Source organism: Rhinichthys klamathensis, unplaced genomic scaffold, assembly GCF_029890125.1.
Source record: "Rhinichthys klamathensis goyatoka isolate OS25496 unplaced genomic scaffold, OSU_Roscu_1.1 h1tg000277l_1, whole genome shotgun sequence".
Classification (NCBI taxonomy): Eukaryota; Metazoa; Chordata; class Actinopteri; order Cypriniformes; family Leuciscidae; genus Rhinichthys; species Rhinichthys klamathensis.
The window spans coordinates 274,092-291,787 of NW_026606796.1; the positions used below are offsets into that span (position 1 = coordinate 274,092).

General features: G+C 36.3%; 2 protein-coding genes across 5 annotated transcripts in view; both read left to right on the forward strand.

Moving 5' to 3' along the window:
- The first annotated feature begins 285 nt into the window (after positions 1–285).
- On the forward strand, positions 286–6,005 carry si:ch211-225b10.3 (endoplasmic reticulum-Golgi intermediate compartment protein 2). Of its 2 annotated transcripts, none has more exons than XM_056268851.1 (13): positions 286–388; positions 1,450–1,579; positions 1,673–1,781; positions 1,887–1,933; positions 2,057–2,124; positions 2,205–2,245; positions 2,346–2,447; positions 2,686–2,781; positions 2,868–2,923; positions 4,568–4,669; positions 4,843–4,940; positions 5,025–5,187; positions 5,441–6,005. In XM_056268851.1, exons 2-13 carry the CDS (start codon positions 1,474–1,476, stop codon positions 5,536–5,538), a joined length of 1,086 nt encoding a protein of 361 aa, XP_056124826.1. In that variant the 5' UTR covers positions 286–388; positions 1,450–1,473; the 3' UTR covers positions 5,539–6,005. The 2 variants fall into 2 exon arrangements, with proteins under 2 accessions (XP_056124826.1, XP_056124825.1); XM_056268850.1 differs by having other exon boundaries at positions 287–388; positions 1,455–1,579.
- A 748-nt stretch (positions 6,006–6,753) lies between these two features.
- Positions 6,754–17,696, forward strand: part of ccdc186 (coiled-coil domain-containing protein 186) — a 32,969-nt gene continuing 22,026 nt past the window's right edge. For 2 of the 3 annotated variants that reach the window (XM_056268936.1, XM_056268937.1), the window contains exons 1-8: positions 6,756–6,888; positions 8,978–9,825; positions 11,195–11,321; positions 14,560–14,688; positions 15,910–16,122; positions 16,235–16,354; positions 16,724–16,828; positions 17,113–17,211. In XM_056268936.1, coding sequence (XP_056124911.1) covers positions 8,999–9,825; positions 11,195–11,321; positions 14,560–14,688; positions 15,910–16,122; positions 16,235–16,354; positions 16,724–16,828; positions 17,113–17,211 — 1,620 coding nt within the window. In that variant the 5' untranslated portion in view covers positions 6,756–6,888; positions 8,978–8,998. Of the gene's footprint in view, positions 6,889–8,977; positions 9,826–11,194; positions 11,322–14,559; positions 14,689–15,909; positions 16,123–16,234; positions 16,355–16,723; positions 16,829–17,112; positions 17,212–17,696 lie in introns of all 3 variants that reach the window. The other variant, XM_056268938.1, reaches the window with a different exon arrangement.

A 17,696-nucleotide genomic window follows, 5' to 3' on the forward strand; every position in this document is an offset into this window, starting at 1 on the left:
TTTCTGTGTTTCTCCCATGTGTTATGTTTGTGATTAAAGCATGTGTGTTTGTGAATAGCCTACAATATTTATTTATTTTGTCAAAAGAATATACTGTCAATGAATTGCCAACTGGGTTCTGGCTAAAGCTTCTGCCATGATATGACAGAACCTATGTCAGTTTACACAGCATAATAACATAACCAGGGATGTATCAGGCCAAGGTATTTCAGTTCTGTCACTCCACTTTTGTGCTGCGGAAACCATGTGCTTTTTTGTTTAGCCGGAAAAACCAGCTGTTCCACTATGTGGCAGTGGTTGACAGCATATTTGAATGGAAGTAAATGGACGGTCCCATTGGAAAGTGTGAAGTGTTTAAAGCCTGGTTTTAAAGGTGTTTAGGGAAAAGGTAAGACATATTTAAGCTACATTTGCATCAGTCTTGTTGTGACTTAATGTCAGTTTGATTTTTAGAGTTGATTGTGCTGAAATGGAGTCAAATATAGCACAGTTATTTCAGTTGAGTGAACAGGAAGAATGATCCTATTTACAGTATAGCTGTTTGCCAGTAAGACAGGGCTTAGTTTAAGCCAGGGCATTTAAATAGTTTTTATAAACGTGCCTTAGAAAAAAGAAGATTACTGGTGTGCATCTTGAGACAAATCAATCGTATATTTTAAGATATGTCAATGCAAGTTCAGTTGCTTTAAAACCGCTCAAACATGCATTTTAGTCTGAGGCTTAAGCCTGGTCTGTGAAACTGGGGGTAAAAGTGATTTCAATTACAATAGATCTTTAATAAAGTCGTTTTCTCGAAATTAGTTTTTTTTTTTTCTCATGCACTGAGCCAAACTTTCCAGTTGTATTATATTTATATTCTGAAGGATTATACAGAGGAATCTGACATATAACACATTATTCCTAAAATTATTTTTCTGTCTGTTAATGGAGTGATAAAATCCCCAAAATCCCCATTCAATCTTCAAAAACCTTTAACTCTAATGTCAATAAAAGAAAACAAGAATTTTAAACTTGACTTTATCCAATGTTCAGATTTCTGTTTTGGAAATTGTAATAAATTACTTCATATTTAATTGGATAATGCCTCATTTGCATATTAAAATGAATGCCCAGTTCACAGACGAGGCTTAAGACTAATCCTAAAACATGTTTGAGCTGTTTTACCAGAAACCAACTTTCACTGACATATCTTAAAATGCCAGTGCCATTGTTTTGTCTCAGGATGCACGCTAGTAATGTTTTTTTTTTAAGGCACGTGTATAAAATCTACTTAAATGTACTAATTTAACTAAGGCCTAATCCTATAAGCCCCGTCTGTGAAATCGGGCTAGCATTTTAGAAAGCTTGTAGTACAAAACAACTGTCTTAATGTACTGTGATAAATCACCTTGGGAAGTATGGTGATATCTTAGTTAAACTAAACCCTATTCATAGTCATGTTTTTGCAAGTACAGGACTACTGACATAACTACAATGAGAAGACTGAGCAGAAGAAATACTATCGATATAGTGAAAGAACTAGATGGCTTTCCTAAGGTTTCAGAGAGCTGTGTTGTAACATCAGCTTTTGGAGGCACAGGTGAATTTTGACATTTGCTGTTTGAATATTACAGTAGTTGTGACCTGTAATGTTACCTGTTTCTGATTAAGACTTCTTGGTTGTCTTCTCCAGTGTCACTGATTGTTTTCATCCTCATGGCACTTCTGGCCATATCAGAGTATCTTGTGTACCAGGACACATGGATGAAATATGAATATGAAGTAGACACAGATTTTACCAGGTGTGTATTTTTTTTGCCTGTTGTAATATATTTATTGAGATTTTTTTAAAGAAATTATAGGACCTGACCTAACTTTGTTTTGTTGTTGTTTTTGATTTTCGGCAGTAAATTGAAGATAAAAATTGACATCACAGTTGCCATGAAATGTGAAAGTAAGTGCATCTGTTATGCACTGGAATTATTTTTCAAAACATTTTATGCCCAGACTGTATTCATTATTCTGAATCAATCAACATATCTCACGTATAAGATTTTAAAACCATATTCTTGTCTAGAGGTGGGTGCAGATGTGTTGGATATTGCTGGCACTGTCATTGCATCAAAGGAACTGAAATATGATCCTGTAAGTAACTGCAAACCGTCCACTGCATTTCAGATTTCATTAACTGTTAATAGAAACTGTTTTGTGATTTTGTTTTTCAGGTTAGCTTCGAGCCCTCTCCACAGAGACAAATGTGGTATCAGTATGTACAGTTTGTTTGTCAGTTATCACTTAAATGCACAGTTGTCCAGACATGTGCATGTGTGCATTATAAGTCTTCACCTCTGATTATTGTATCTAAGGATATTACAGCAGATTCAAAACAGACTGAGGGAAGAGCGTTCACTTCAAGACGTACTCTTTAAATCAGCGTTGAAAGGATACTTTTCTGACCCAGTTCCAGGGTACATCTGTTTAATTAATTGCAAAAATATTAAGTCCAGTGCTGATGCAATAAAGTACATGATGCAATGAAATGTAATCATATTTTAGGTAAACAACCTTGGTATTATTTAAATCCACATAACAGAAAGACATTACATTCAATTTTATTCAGGATTTCATTTTACATGATGCTGAAGCTTTTCCCTTACAAACAATTAATTAATCCTGCACTGTTTCTGTTTTTTTTTCTTTGCGCAGAAATGATTCTGAATCCGAATCCCAGAAAGCATGTAGGATACATGGACAAATCTATGTCAGTAAACTGGCAGGGAACTTCCATATCACACTAGGCAAGTAAGTATGCACTTTTAGCAACAGAAATACTGCTGCCTTTATAAACATGTCTTCTACATGAAATTATTTGTTGATTCTGTCCTCAGACCAATTGAAACTATCAAAGGTCATGCCCATTTTGCTTTATTAATCAAAAACGAAGGTACGTTTTACTTACACTTACTTGTCAAAATATCATTGTCATCGTTTTAGAGGAATATTGTGCCATTTTTAACCCTTTGATGCACAACATGGGTCTAAATAGACCCGACTGAGTTTTCATTTTCTATATCTGCAAAAAATTCATTTCATCATTCAGTATTCCAGGTATTCCTCAATTAACTTGTTTTAGATCATTACAAATCCTTATTTAAATTTTTTCTTTCTTACTTTTCGAATAAAAATCGTTTTTGTATCACTACCCTTCTAATGCGCAACATGGGTCTAAAAAGACCCGTGTTCATGTTTCTTTGCTGAATATTTGAAAGAAATGTATTTTATCATTTATTAATCCAGGTATTCATTAAATATCTTGTTTTTGATTTCCACAAATCATTATGTTTATTTTTCCTTTCTTACTTTATAAACAAACACGGTTTTTGTATTTCTACATCAATTTTACACACATGGGTAAAAAATTACCCATATAGGAACCTTTGAAATTTATAAATAGTATAAATATATTTACTGCAGAAAACTATTCATCTGCCACACATTTCACAATTCAACAGGGCTGCTTTTGTATATTTCATGCATGTAAGTTTTATTTAATAAATTTTTAAGAAAATATTTGATATTTTGTGAAAGACATCTAGATATGACCTAATATTTGAACGTTTAGGCTAAGGTTACCTTGACCTTGAAATCCATTACTAGTGCAAAAGAAAAAAATGTCCAATACTATTAGCTAGCTTGCGGTCGACATATTCTATTTTATCTAATAGCTAGGTCAACAAAATAAAAGTTGCAATAGAAAGTTATATATACACAAGTATATATTGTCGCTGTTGGGCAGAAACCTTGTACCTCCATATTCATTTTTATTTGTGGTCATAAATCAATGCTATCGGTCACATAAGCCGTCGCGTGGTGGCGTTCAGGTGCACTATGGCTGCTGTCGCATCATCCGGGTGGATGCTGCACATTGGTGGTGGGGAGATCAATGGTGGCGGGGAGATCCCTACAGTTGCACTACACTACAGTTTAATTTCAGTGTTATCGGTTATATGTGTGTTATGTGTGACAAAGTGGCCAATAAACTTATTTCAAGTGTTACAGTAAATGTGTTGATCTAAACAACTGTGACATTGGTTATTTTAACAAAAAGCTTTCTTTATTCTTTTGTTTTATCACGCTTGCATAGATGGGTAATTTTAGACCCATATGTGTAAACTTGATGTATTAACACAAAACCTAGGAAATATTAAAATATAATTTTGTGATAATTGAAAAGAAGATATTTAGAATATTCATAAATCATGAAATTTATAGATCATGAAATATTAAATGCTTAAATAAAGTGATTTCAAAAGGTGAAAAAAAAAAAAATTCCCAAGCCATGCATGAAATAACATAGGAAATGAATACGGGTCTTTTTAGACCCATGTTGTGCATTAGAGGGGGTATCCATAGCTTGCGCATCAAAGGGTTAAATAGTCTTTATTTCAATTATGTGGTTGTCAACTTTTAAAGAAATTTCAGTACCTTCAAATTGAAAATTCATGTAATTCTTTAGATATCCTCTAGGTGGAGGGCTCACACTTTGCAATCCCTATATTCACAATTATCTCTCTTTTTTTTTTTCCAGCAGTATATAACTTCTCACATCGAATAGATCATTTGTCTTTTGGAAACGATGTTCCTGGACACATCAATCCCCTTGATGGCACGGAAAAAATTGCATCAGAGCGTAGGTCTTTTTCTTATAGTTCAATGTTTGTCAAATACAATTCACAGCACAGCATGCAGAGTCTAGACATGATGTATGCAAATAAATTTAAATGTGTATGTAAATAATTAGAGAATGCCTCTTTCTACATGCAGTACAGTACCAGCAGATGTGTTCTTAATCTGTGTTTTCAGAAAATATGCTGTTTCAGTATTTTATCACAGTTGTTCCCACCAAACTGCACACATCGGATGTTTCAGTGGACATGCACCAGTTTTCTGTTACAGAAAGGGTAGGTTATATGTGTGCCCTGTGCATGCATGTGTATCTGTGTGAAAGTGTGTGTTGCTGTTGATCATGTTGCCTTGTCATACAGGAGAGGGTTGTAAGCCAAGAGAAAGGCAGCCATGGTGTATTTGGGATCTTTGTTAAGTATAAACTGAGTCCATTAATGGTGAGGGTGAGCGAGGAGCATATGCCTCTCTCTGTGTTTCTTGTGAGATTGTGTGGCATCATCGGGGGAATCTTTTCAACTTCAGGTAACTTTCACACACTATACAATCTAAATATAAGTCTAAATCAATTACAGTAAATGTTTTTATTGTTTAAGGCAAGTTATATATTTAATTTTTTATTGTAAAGTCGTTTTCAATATTATCCAACATATTATCAAGCTCACAAAATGTATTATTAATGTGAGCATGCATGGACTTTTGTGAACATGAGCAGCAGCAGCAGCAGCATGACCAATCATAGCCAAACATTCATAGACTTTTCTTCTTCTTGACACAGACCTGCTTCACAGATTGATTGGGTATTTTGTTGACATTATCTGCTGTCGTTTTAAACTTGGTGCAAATCAGTCCAAGGAGGTGAGCCACTACATTTAGAAGTCACGATGCATGACTCTCTCTTGAAAAAGTAGGACAAAGTACAACTGATCTGACTAATTGGGTTCTGTGTTTTTCAAGGTTCTCCCAGGTTCTCCCTGATTAGGACAGCCTGGAACATTTTCAGTATTCATTTGACAGAGGCCTTTATCCAAAGCGACAAATGAGAAGCATACATCGGCCTTGGATAGCAGAAACCAACACAGATTATTTGATATGCCTCCACCCAAATGCAATTCCATATGTTTATATACTTTTCATTTTTCATAATTACATAATCATTCTTTCAATAAGTGGACAAAGACAAGTTAAAATCTCCCATTGTTAATTACTTTCTAATTTTTGTAATGTTTGTCAGACAATCTAAAAATGCCAACTCTGTTACCATGATTTTGTGTTAGTAAGTAATAAATGAACAGTGGATATTTTATTTTACACATGTCAGAATTAAATTCTCTTTCAAAGAAGCAATTTGTAGTTTCATGACTTTAAACATAAGCCTTGTAATGTCAAATTAAACTGTAGAACTGTCCTACCCTGTTAACTTTATGAAGGTGGTCAATATAATAGATTTTAAAGACATCAAAATTAGATGTAACGGTAGGCTACTTATTTTATGCGGTTTACTCAGAAGTTATTATGGCTGCAACATTTGATAAACTGATAATTCAATTTGATAATTATTTCTTTGATTAATTGGGCAAAAAAATTCACATTTTATTTTCTATATCTTATTTAAAAACAAAATATTCCATATCCTGCCCAAAAAAAAGATGTGTTGTTAACTTTGTCTATGCATTATCATAATTATTATAGGCCTAATATTATAACATATCAGTTATAGTTATATATATATATATATATAAAAAAAATACTTTATAAATACCCTGAAATTTAACAAACGCTACGCTACATCAACAACAAAAACAAAGAGGGAGCCTTTAAACCATAGGCTACCAGACTTCCGGTCTTTACCGTTTGGTTTAGATTACAATAGAACATACAGCCAGAACGCGTATTTACATTTTTTGACAGTACGTTTCTTACCTATATAAGTATTTTAACACCCCCTCGGATCAAATTAATTTAAATGAAATTCATGTGGTCTTCCAGAAACTCTTCAGAAAAGTAATGTGGGCGACTTGGCTCCCCCTGTTGGCGAGATTTGATCCTGCGTTCTAGGTAACTGCCTGCTGGCCATCTCGGTGTTCGCAATTCTTCGCTATCTGTGCGTTCAGGGGCCATATTGTTGATGTGTCACCTCGGGAGGAGATCACTTACACGGACTTGACTCTCACTATTTATCTCTGCAGCTGGTGTATGGCATTTTAAATGGATTTAACATAACCGGTAAGTCACATATTTTAAACCAAAATATCCAGATCCCAACTGCAAAAGCGAATGTTTATTTAATTAGCTTGAAAGCTAACGTTAAGTCATTGGGTGAACTCAGTGGCAGCTGGCTGATATACTATTGTTACATACTTATAATCTACAAAATTAATAAATACACTCTTGTCATATCATCATAGCAAGCAAAATTTCTTGTTATAGTTAAATATAGCGGTTAAAACTCATATCAGCCTGAGAATGTTATGAAGGTCTAGATTAGCACACACACAATTCACAATGTGTGTATTTTTGTATTGTAGGTGTTAAAATAATTGACCATTCAATAATTAGTTACATTAACACCGTATCTCTTTTGATTCGTGTGGACAAAGCAGGTGTTTTCTGATTAACACGTAGAATGTGATATATTTGGAAAGGTTAGCCGGTGTGCTAAAGCTAACTGCACCTGTGTGGAAACAGCAGTATCTGTCACTCGCCTCAAAATTACCAACATAATCATCATTACAGCTTTTATTTACTATTATTCCTCTTTTAATGCTGTTTATAGATAAAATAACTTGTTTGGTGTGAGAAAATGTGTCAATGGTTGGTTTTGTGGGCTGAGTACTGTCCATCCTCCCCTGTAGAATTACAGAAGAAATGCAATAATATGATGATGTGTGAGACTGAAGATAAAGAAACAGAGACATTTCAAACACTGATAAGAAAGAGGAAAAAGGGAAGTTAACGTGGGTTGGAAATTGCTTAACTTTTCAATGTGAGTCAAAATGTTTTTCTACTGAAAGTTCTGACTAAAAAGTGTATTGTAGTCGTTTAGCATCCATTTAACACCTTTTTAAAGTATGTTCACTGAGTGTCTGTGAGTTTGAAATATCAAACATTTCAGTTTGGTGCTAGTTGACAGTTAAGAATATTTGCTTGTAGAGAGGCATGAGAAGCTGGTGACCTTTTAAAGTTAAAGTTGAGTTATTGGCAGTTGCACATCATGTCCTACAACAGACAAGTCTTGTCTCTCAAACAGAAATTGTGTATTATCCACTGACAAAGCTTTTGGATATATTTTGTGGTAATACATTTTGTAATATGTAGGTTATATGTAGGCTACCAATTCTGAAAAACACTGACAGACTATCGAAAAGGTTTTGACGGTTTAAAAATGGGTCTAGCCTATTGAATTTCCCAACTGTAGAAACATTCCCAGATTTTAAGAAGCTAAGAGAAATTCGAAGTTAAAAATGAGAGGGAAAAAAGCGTTTTAAACGGCCCTACAAAAATACAAAAAATTTACAAAAAATTCAAAGAAATGGTAGAGCCATTGTTACCTGCAATACAAGATTAAAAAATAAACTTTATGTAGGCTCAAGGTGTTTGGGTTAAGGTCCATCTCCCCCACCTCGCTCTCTCTCGCACACAAGTTAACTCTCACAGTAAGCTCTCAAAATAGCCAGGTATTGTAAGACTCATCCTGATAGTGTTTGTAACACATTCTTATCCTGCTGGATGGGTTTCTGCCCCAGTTTCACTCATTTAGTGTGAATCACACAAAATCAGTGTCTTTTTCCTCAATGCCAAGTATTTTCTTTTGTGCGCTCCAGTGTTATGTATAGGCATTTAGCTGGGAATGCAGGAAGCCACTGAATCCTAATACAATGACGTATCAGGCAAATTGGGCGTGAGAAAGGCGGGCCATCTTAGTTTCACAATACTGGCATCACAAAACTGCCTCCGGGTGGAAGGAGAGCCGTGTCCTTATTTTGAAATAAAGGACCACACCTCAATCATGGAAATGTGTGGGTTTGGACAGACACTATTAATGGCAGTATCATGACAGCAGGTGTGACGACTGTGAGAGTTTTTGCACAAAAATTGTTGGCTACACAACATCCCAATTTCCTGGTGAAAGACGGAAATCTGATAATGTAAAATAGTCATATTAATGTGTCTGCTTTATTTGACCTGGTGATGCCTTGATAAAGATGTTTTATGGTAGCTTCTTATTGTTGATCATAAAAGTCATGTTTTTATCAGGTGCTTTGTTTTGAGTTTCACGTGCATGTGAGTCACTTGTGTGTGGTTTGTTTTCCAGTGCCAGCAGCTGAAGGAGATCATGGAGCCGTTGGATTGTCAGAGCGAACTGACCCCTGCCTCTGACCCCTCACAAAGTTCAGAGGTCAACATGGTTCCGGAAGGGTCAACCTATGTCCTCAGCAATGAGAGTGAACCTGTTTTAAAAGAACAGGATGAAGACAGTCTTGAGCTGGATGGTACTCTTCCAGGTAGTGTGGACAGAGAAGGTCACACAGAGGTTCAGCCAGAGGTTGGACCTGGAGAACAACCACATGGTGACGGGAACACTAGCTGTGACAGTGGAACAGCATCCATTGATGATGCCAGGACACCCCTAGCTGTCCACGACAGTGTTGTAGAATCACTTCCCGCTGTTTTTGATGGAGAACTCGGATGTTCTGGAATTGAGGAACCAGCAGGGGTGGTTCCAGAATCAGAAAGTGGGACTCAGAATGAGGTAGAGGAATCTTCTCCATCTGTTCTGAATGGGACAGATGATTTTTCATCCACAGAGTTTGATGCATTCAATGGGCCAACAGAACTTAACAGAACTCCTTTGACTTCTACACCAGCTGGTCAGGGTGAGGAACTGCCAGATGTTGTTTCAGTACCCCTTAACTCACAATCCAACTCCAACATGAACCCATATGACACGGACTGCAGCAGGAAGCTGATGTCTGAGATCCAGCGCTCTCTGTCTCAGGAGTCTCTACTGGATGAGCTTGAGGATGAGCTGTTGAACAGTCAGTCAGAGGGCATCCGAAAGGGACATCCTCCCAATGGACTTCAGAAGGACCAGAACTCCATGGGTTTATTTGAGAAGTGTGTACAGTACAAGTACTCCCAACAGGAGAAAGCCATCAAGAGGTAGGCTGTTGATTAATAGCTATGTCAATCAGCTCACTAGAGGTTATAGTCCACTGCTGGTGATAAGATTTATAGCAGCATGAGATTGTAAATCATTAGTTTAATTTGCCTTTCTTGCCTGCATGAAAATTACTCTTCACGTTCATCACTATCTTTCATTGTCAGTGCGTAGCAATAAAATGTACCCATTTGCCCACCAAAAGTGTCAAATAATCAAGGGTAATTAGTTTTATAAAGTTTTATATAGATTTTTATTCAAAAAAAATAAGAAAAATTGAAAGACACCTTCAGCAATTGTATTTCATATAATAAATATATGTACTAATAGATTATATATATAGGCTTATTATTATTATATATTATTATTATTACACCTTATAACGATTTTATAGGTGTTAAAACTGATGTTCTTTGGATATTATTAAACAGATTATAAGTTATTAAACAGTTATTAAATGATGTCTTGTGTGAATGATTCAAAGCAATGATTATTCTGTGAGTCTTTTTGACTGATTCATTGAAAGAACTGACTAAGATTAATTTGCTAATAAATCATACTACTTGAGCCAGTTTCACATACAAGGGTTAGATTAAGCCAGGATTAGACCTTTGTTCAATTAGGGCATTTAAGTAGCTTTTATAAACGTGCTTTAGAAAAAAACTAAACATTACTGGCATCCTGAGACAAAACAGTGGCACTGTAAATTACATATTTTAAGATATGTCGGTGCAAGTTGCTTTCAGGTAAGACAGCTCAAACATGCATTTTAGCCTGGGACTAGGTGTAAGCCTTGTCTGTGTAGCCTGGCATATATGCTTTTGCATCCAGCCAGTGAAGACCATGCATTAGAATTGTCTTTGTTTTATTTCACGAGTCATTGCCTGTTTAACTCATGACATTTAGTTCACATTGCAGGCTCACAGCTATGATTTATTTTGTTGTGGTGCTGCTATTGATATTTTATGATGTGGTCAACCTGAGCCTTTCTGCTCTAAAACCCCCTCCTGGTTTGCCTTTATTAATTTTTTCAAGGGCATCTGGCTGACTCTCATATTGGAACCAGTCCATACTTTGCCCGACCTGCTGTTAATATTGTCTGATCGGTGACGCTCATGGACACCTGTTTCCTTTCACATGGTCTTTTCTACATTATGACTCATGGTGCCTGATACTTTATCGAAAACAATTAATTGTTGTTCTTGATATGGTTTAGATCACCAGTTTAGCTGGTAAAAATATGCTTCACACTGACAACAAGCAAATCACAGATGGACACAACAGAAGAAGCATTATTTCACAGTACAGCAGCTCCAGTGTATTACAATGTGCTAACATTGGTAGTGGTGACAGCTGGTAACTGTTTTTCAGGTTACTTGATGACAATAAGAAACATCAGGAGCTGATTCTGGGCATCTGCTCCGAGAAAGACAACATGAGGGATGAGCTGAAGAAGAGGATGGAGACGGAGAAACAGCATCATTGCACCATTAAGAAGGTAATGACAACCATATATTGTTTTGTGTGTGTGTGTGTCTGGCTTTATTTGTTTTTTTTGATAAACTGGCTATCAGTGTGTCCAATTATTGGAATACAAGGATGAGTTAAAATGCACACAATTCAACTAGAGATGCACTGATTGCAATTTTCTTGATTTGTGTGAGACCTGCCGATACCGATTTTTGCAGATACTGATTTTCTTTCAAAGAAAGAAATTGACAGCAAAAAAACTACTTTTCTTAAATGCTAAATTTTATTTTCATAAAAAACAAGTAAAAAGACCATTATAAAATAACAACAAATAAACACATTTCAAACAACAGCACAAATAAATGCAATAGAATAAAGAGAGATGTGAAATAAACACGGCTTTAAGTTGTTCGGGTGGGTATACACACATACAGTATATTCAGGGAAGAAATACTACAGAAATTAAGGTAATCAAATGTAAAATAACACTGGATATTCTTCATTGTAAAAATTCAATATAGATGAATGCTTACAATTAGTTACAAAAGCTAGCCTATTCAGTTAAGAGCAGAGAGTGATTTTCTCTTTGTCTTTTGTTCTTTTATTAACATGACAAGAGCTACTGCACGGATCCAATATACTGTTACACAAAGTTGAGTTATCTTTCTCAACTAATTGGGTTTCAAGACTTACTGTGTTTAGCTGAATACTCGCCAAGACGGGCATTTTGACATAATTTTGTATGTATTGGACTGTTTAAATGTAGTAACTAAGTCACTCATTTGGTACTTACAACTCAAAAGCTGTTTGAGAGGCGGTTATTGAGCTCCACTTAATATAGATCAGTGGTGCGCGCTCTTTTGGTGTGAGCGTGAACAAAGTCCTTTTAGGCAAGTCATGCCACTCGGCCGCCATCTTGGCAACGCCTCCGGGCAGCTATTTCGGACTAACAAGACCAGGCTCCTATCTAAATGAATGGGCAGAGACCCAGAACTGCACTTTCACTGGTCACCGGGACATAAAAAACTGCATGTATACAAACACTCATAAAATATGATAAAAATCGCTGAAAAAGTGTGATGACTTTACCCCAAAATAAGGTTTAAAACGCCTTTTTCCCCACAGGTTATACTTTTACTGCGCATGCGCAAGGGTTCTCTCGCTCTCTGTCGTGCGCGCGCTACTGCTCGCTCGCTCTAGATTCCGGCAGATTTGAACTAATTTGCGGTCATCAGGGAGCCGCTATCAATCTGCGGGAGACTCCCGGAACTTCCGGGAGACTTGGGATGTCTGATATTTACACAACTAACACATCAAATCTGCCTCACTTTCAAACAGTAACATATTTTCCGCTGTCGCAAACCTCAACTGTGCGCATGCGTCGGTGGAACCAGACGATAGGCTTATATGTTTCCCGGCTTGACTGTTAAAAGCAGACGATTAGCTTTACAGCGGGAGGGGCGGGGCATGTGCATACAACCGCCATCTTTGGCGTTATGGGTTTTCCCTATATAGTTGTATTAAGGATTGGGGAAGTGGCATGTCTCTATGTAAATAGTCTCTGGCGTGAAACCTGCTGGAATTAGTAAAATTATACATAATACAAGCACTATTTTAATGGGAGCGAATGAGGAGTGAGTGACAGGAGGCGGGTGCGTTTCACTTTGCTGTCGGAGAGAAGAGAGTGAGAAGGCAGCTGGCGTTATTAAACTTTTCTATTTCAATTGAATTTATTCATGTAATGATGGGAAAGCTGAATTTAAGCATCATTACTCCAGTCTTCAGTGTCACATGATCCTCTAGAAATAATGCTGATTTGGTGCTCAAGCAACATTTATTATTATTATCAATGTTGAAAATGTGTTGCTTAATATTTTTGTGTAAAATGGGATACTTTTTTCAGGATTCTTGGATGGATAGAAAGTTCAAAAGAACAGCTTTTACTTGAAATGGCACACTTTTGTAATGTTACAAATGTCTTTACTGTCTCTTTAGATCAATTTAACGCACCCTTGCTAAATTAAAGTATTGATTTCTTTAAAAATAAATCTTACTGACTCTGTAGTGTATATCCATGCACTCATGTTACAATTTAATTTCCAGCTTTTCCAGATTTTAGGTATGTTGTGCTCAAGGGCATTATATTATCTTCAGGATCTGGATGGACAACCATGACTGTCCCGTTTGCACTGATTAGAGAACACTTGTTTGCTGAAGAGCTTTCATCTGATACTGGAAAAGCGGGTTTGTTTGAGAGAGACTCCAGGCTAAGAGAGTCTGTAGTTCAGTTCAATCTGAAACAGCCCCCTGTCATAGAGGGTAATAACACAAATCAAACAGAGCGGCCTGGAGGGGACAGGTCGAGAAGCCGTAATTAAGTGTTGCAGTAATGACGTGAAACTATTGTGCGTGTTTTTTGGTCATGGTTTCTCCACATAGGCGCACAGACAATCGCTTCCTCTGAATGAAATCTTGCCTGTCTCTTTACTTTTCATTCAATAGCAGCACTGTGAAAACTTAACATGTGGTTGTCAGAAAGAGAAGCATTTATTTTTCAAAACCCTGAATGGAGCCTTTCAGTCACTTATGAAAATATATTCAAATTAATATTGGAATAAGCAGTCCGGAACTTGACATTTAAATGAAGATGCCATGTTATGTCAAAATTTTGCAATAGTTAAATTTTTTTTATTGTTTTTGAAAGAAGTCTCTTCTGCTCAATTCAAGGCTAAATTTGTTTGATCAAACATACAGTAATGTTGTGAAATATTATTGCATTTTCAAATAACTGTTTTCTATTTGATTATCTTTTAAAATGTAATTTATTCCTGTGATGGTAAAGCTGAATTTTCAGCATCATTGCTCCAGTCTTCAGTCACATGATCCTTCAGAATAATTCTAATTTGCTAAGTTAGTGCTAGATTATTATCAATTGTTATTGGTGCTCAATCATTAATAATAAATCTTATTAGTATCAATGTTGAAAACAGATTTTACTGCTTAGTATTTCTGTGGAAACATTGATTACTGGAAAGGTTTTTGAGCACCAAATCAGCATATTAGAATGATTTCTGAAGGATCATCTTAATGATTTCAAACTTTTGACCACCAGTGTAGCCTATATTTAGTCATATTTCACTCACTGGGCGTGTAAACTTTGATCTGTCTACTGTCTGTCAGCGCTGTCTCTGTTGTTGTCATGATGAATATGTTTATGGTTACTGCAGTCATGACATTTTAACTGATTGTCTCTCTTGTTTTACCAGTTTGAAAGCCGGGTGGAGGAACTAATGAAGGAACTAAAAGACTCTAGAGACAAACTGGTTCACCAGGATCAGGCTGCTAAGAATGCCATCCAGCAGATGCAGAGGGAGATTGCCTATAGGCTTGAACAGGTGAGAGGTCATCGCCATGGAGACAGTCCAAACAAATCCCTCCCTGCATAAGAACCCTCTTAAATATATTTAAACAGTTTTCAGTCTGTCTCTAAGCATCTTTAAAATGAAATCACATCAGTCTTACAGTGATATCATGTTTGCACAAACTGAAGGAGGGTCGTTGTGCGTTTTGTTCATTTCCATTTGCATTTGTCCTCATCCTTTTATAATCCCACTCAACGGCAGCTAAATGTGAAGTCCAGCATTCAGATATTGAGAACTAACGTCACACAAAATTTGCACAAAATATGGAAAGAGAGTTGTGTTTGGTTTGGCAGGACTTGTTCAAACAGCTCCTCTCTCTCATGTAAACTCCTCAGTCAAGTGTGAGGGCCTCTCTTTTGCTCTTTCACTGCCTTTGGAAACATCAACTATGATAAATCATAGAAGTTATCATAGTTAGTGTATATTTGATAGTGGTCGACCGATATTGATTTTTTTTTTATGGCTGATGCCAATATCTTAGAGAGATGGTTGGCCAATGTCTGATTATAAATCCGATACATTTATAGATGGTAAAAACACATGCATTACATTTCTACATAATATTTACTTAATTGGAAATAAATAGAACTTTAGAAATAGAAGATTTATCATAGAACTTGATAAAAAAATAAATCTGAACACATGCATTACAATTCTACATAATATTTACTTAATTGGAAATAAATAGAACTTTAGAAATAGAAGATTTATCATAGAACTTGATAAAAAAATAAATCTGTAAAATTAACAGATTTTATCCTGTTATAGTATTTTTCACAAATATGAAACTGTTAAAAGTATGAATAAAAAGGAAGTAAACCGTGTAACCAGTGCACTCATTAATCTGGTAATATGTTTACTTTCTTTTACAGCTCTGTCTAATAATTTATTTGACAGAACTGCTAAAAAGAGACAGCAAACTAATGAAGGAGGAGAATGGGAGATCTGACGCTCGCGCTGACAAAATTAAAGTCCCACATGCTGTCAAAATAAGACACATTGGCCAAACAGAAAAACCTCTCGGCCAATGCCGATAATTAAGAATGCCAATATCGGCTGATATACCGGCCTTGGCAATATATCGGTCAACCACTAATATTTGTGCGGGTAACCAGGCTTTTAAGGTTTCAGATCTCACATGATCCGTAAACAGTGCGTGTTCATGTGTTTACATGTATGTTTTGCTCATCCCAGGCCAATAAGAAATGTGAGGAGGCACGTCAGGAGAAGGAGACAATGGTGATGAAGTATGTTCGAGGTGAAAAGGAAGCGCTGGACCTGCGGAGGGAGAAGGAACAGCTGGAGAAGAAGTTACGGGAGGCCACAACAGAAGTAGACAAGCAGGCCCGACGAGGAAACGCGCTGGCCCAGGAAAAAGGACGCCTGCAGCAGCTCTATGATGCCAAGGTCATACATTAAGAAATAGTTTATTTTGATGCTTTATGTGGTGTGTGAATCTACAGTATGCATTGATTATGTATGTTCTCAGGAGTGTTTGTCTTTGATTACGCTTCTGTAGGAGAATGAGGTGACGAGACTTTCCCGTGAACTGGAGAAAGTCAAGGAAGATATCAATTCTCACGTCATCAAAGTAAAGTGGGCTCAGAACAAACTGAAGAGTGAAACGGATGCTCACAAGGTAAACCAGAGAACATTGTAAAATAAGGACTTAAAGTTCAAGTAAAAATTGCTCTGAAAGTGATTCCAACGATTCCAGTGTAATTAATTATAATGTAAACAGAATCGATAGTTATTTAAGTGTTGATAGTTATAAGAGAGTTTTAGGATTTCGTGCTTTTGTCTTTTTTCTTTTCTTTTTTTTTTCTTTTTTTGTCTTTTTTTCTTTTTTCTTCGGCTTACTAAAAACGTTTTTTTCATCTAATATTTATATTTTATTATATTTTAGCTTGATTTAAATTACCGAAAATTATTTTAGTTTTCATTTTAGTTAACATTAACAACACTGTATTGCTGATTTCACTTTATTGAGATGTCACTTCAATAACAGGAAACAAAAGACAGATTAAGAGAAACGACCGCCAAGCTCACTCAAGCTAAAGAAGAGACTGAACAGATTCGCAAAAACTGCCAGGACATGATCCGCACGTACCAGGTAGTGTTTTCTTATGACATGAGATCAGTTCTGACCACTAGAGGGCACCATATACAAATATTTGCCCTGCATGTAGACTGCAAAACCTTTTGTATGTTATCTGTAATGAGTTGGAGATGTGCATTTCAAGCAGTGTATTCTGCTATAATTTATTAAAAAATGGTTGCTTTAGTTCTCCGCTCAACATAATTTGTGTGGCTTATCTTCATTTAGGGGGAGATAAGCTAATTTGCAATTTCTGTGGCTTGTTACAAACTTCAAACCTCCCTCTCTGACTCCTGCAGGAATCTGAGGAGATTAAGTCAAATGAATTGGATGCAAAACTACGAGAGACCAAAGGAGAGCTGGAGAAGCAAAAACAAGAGCAGACAGACCATCTAGAGGTGCAGTTTCACTTCATTTACACTCCGATTCCCTTCAGTATAATTCATTTTAAGAGCACAAATCCAGAAAGTTTGATTGATATCAGTACAGTCTTGCCTACTAGGAGCTGTATATTTACTTCAAGCGATAATGATATAAATTTCCCAATTCATATTTGAGTAATGTGCTTCACTAGGGCACAGAGGCCTCATAAAGTCTATTTTACAGCTTTTGGGGATGAGTGTTTGTTCATGTTGTTACACCTCGTATATCTTTTGGTTTGCTTCTTTTAGCTGTTCTGCCACTGCTTTTCTGAGATATGCCGCTTGGTCCTTATGGCACTTTGCCACCTGCTTTTAAATGCATTTATGAGTAAATGAGCCTCCATTCACCAAGCGTCATTAGTACCCGAGGCCGAAAATGAGAGTGTGTGCTCCCTTATCAATGAGTCGCCCCTGTGCAAGAAATAGTGCTTGCATTTGCATTCTCATTAGCATTATTAACA

Bases quoted from the DNA above. Each gene is read 5' to 3' on its own strand.
- si:ch211-225b10.3 (XM_056268851.1), top strand. From the start codon at position 1,474: ATGAGAAGACTGAGCAGAAGAAATACTATCGATATAGTGAAAGAACTA. The intron at 2,448-2,685 runs GTACATCTGTTT...TTCTTTGCGCAG, and splicing joins TTTTCTGACCCAGTTCCAGG to AAATGATTCTGAATCCGAAT. The intron at 4,941-5,024 runs GTAGGTTATATG...CTTGTCATACAG, and splicing joins AGTTTTCTGTTACAGAAAGG to GAGAGGGTTGTAAGCCAAGA.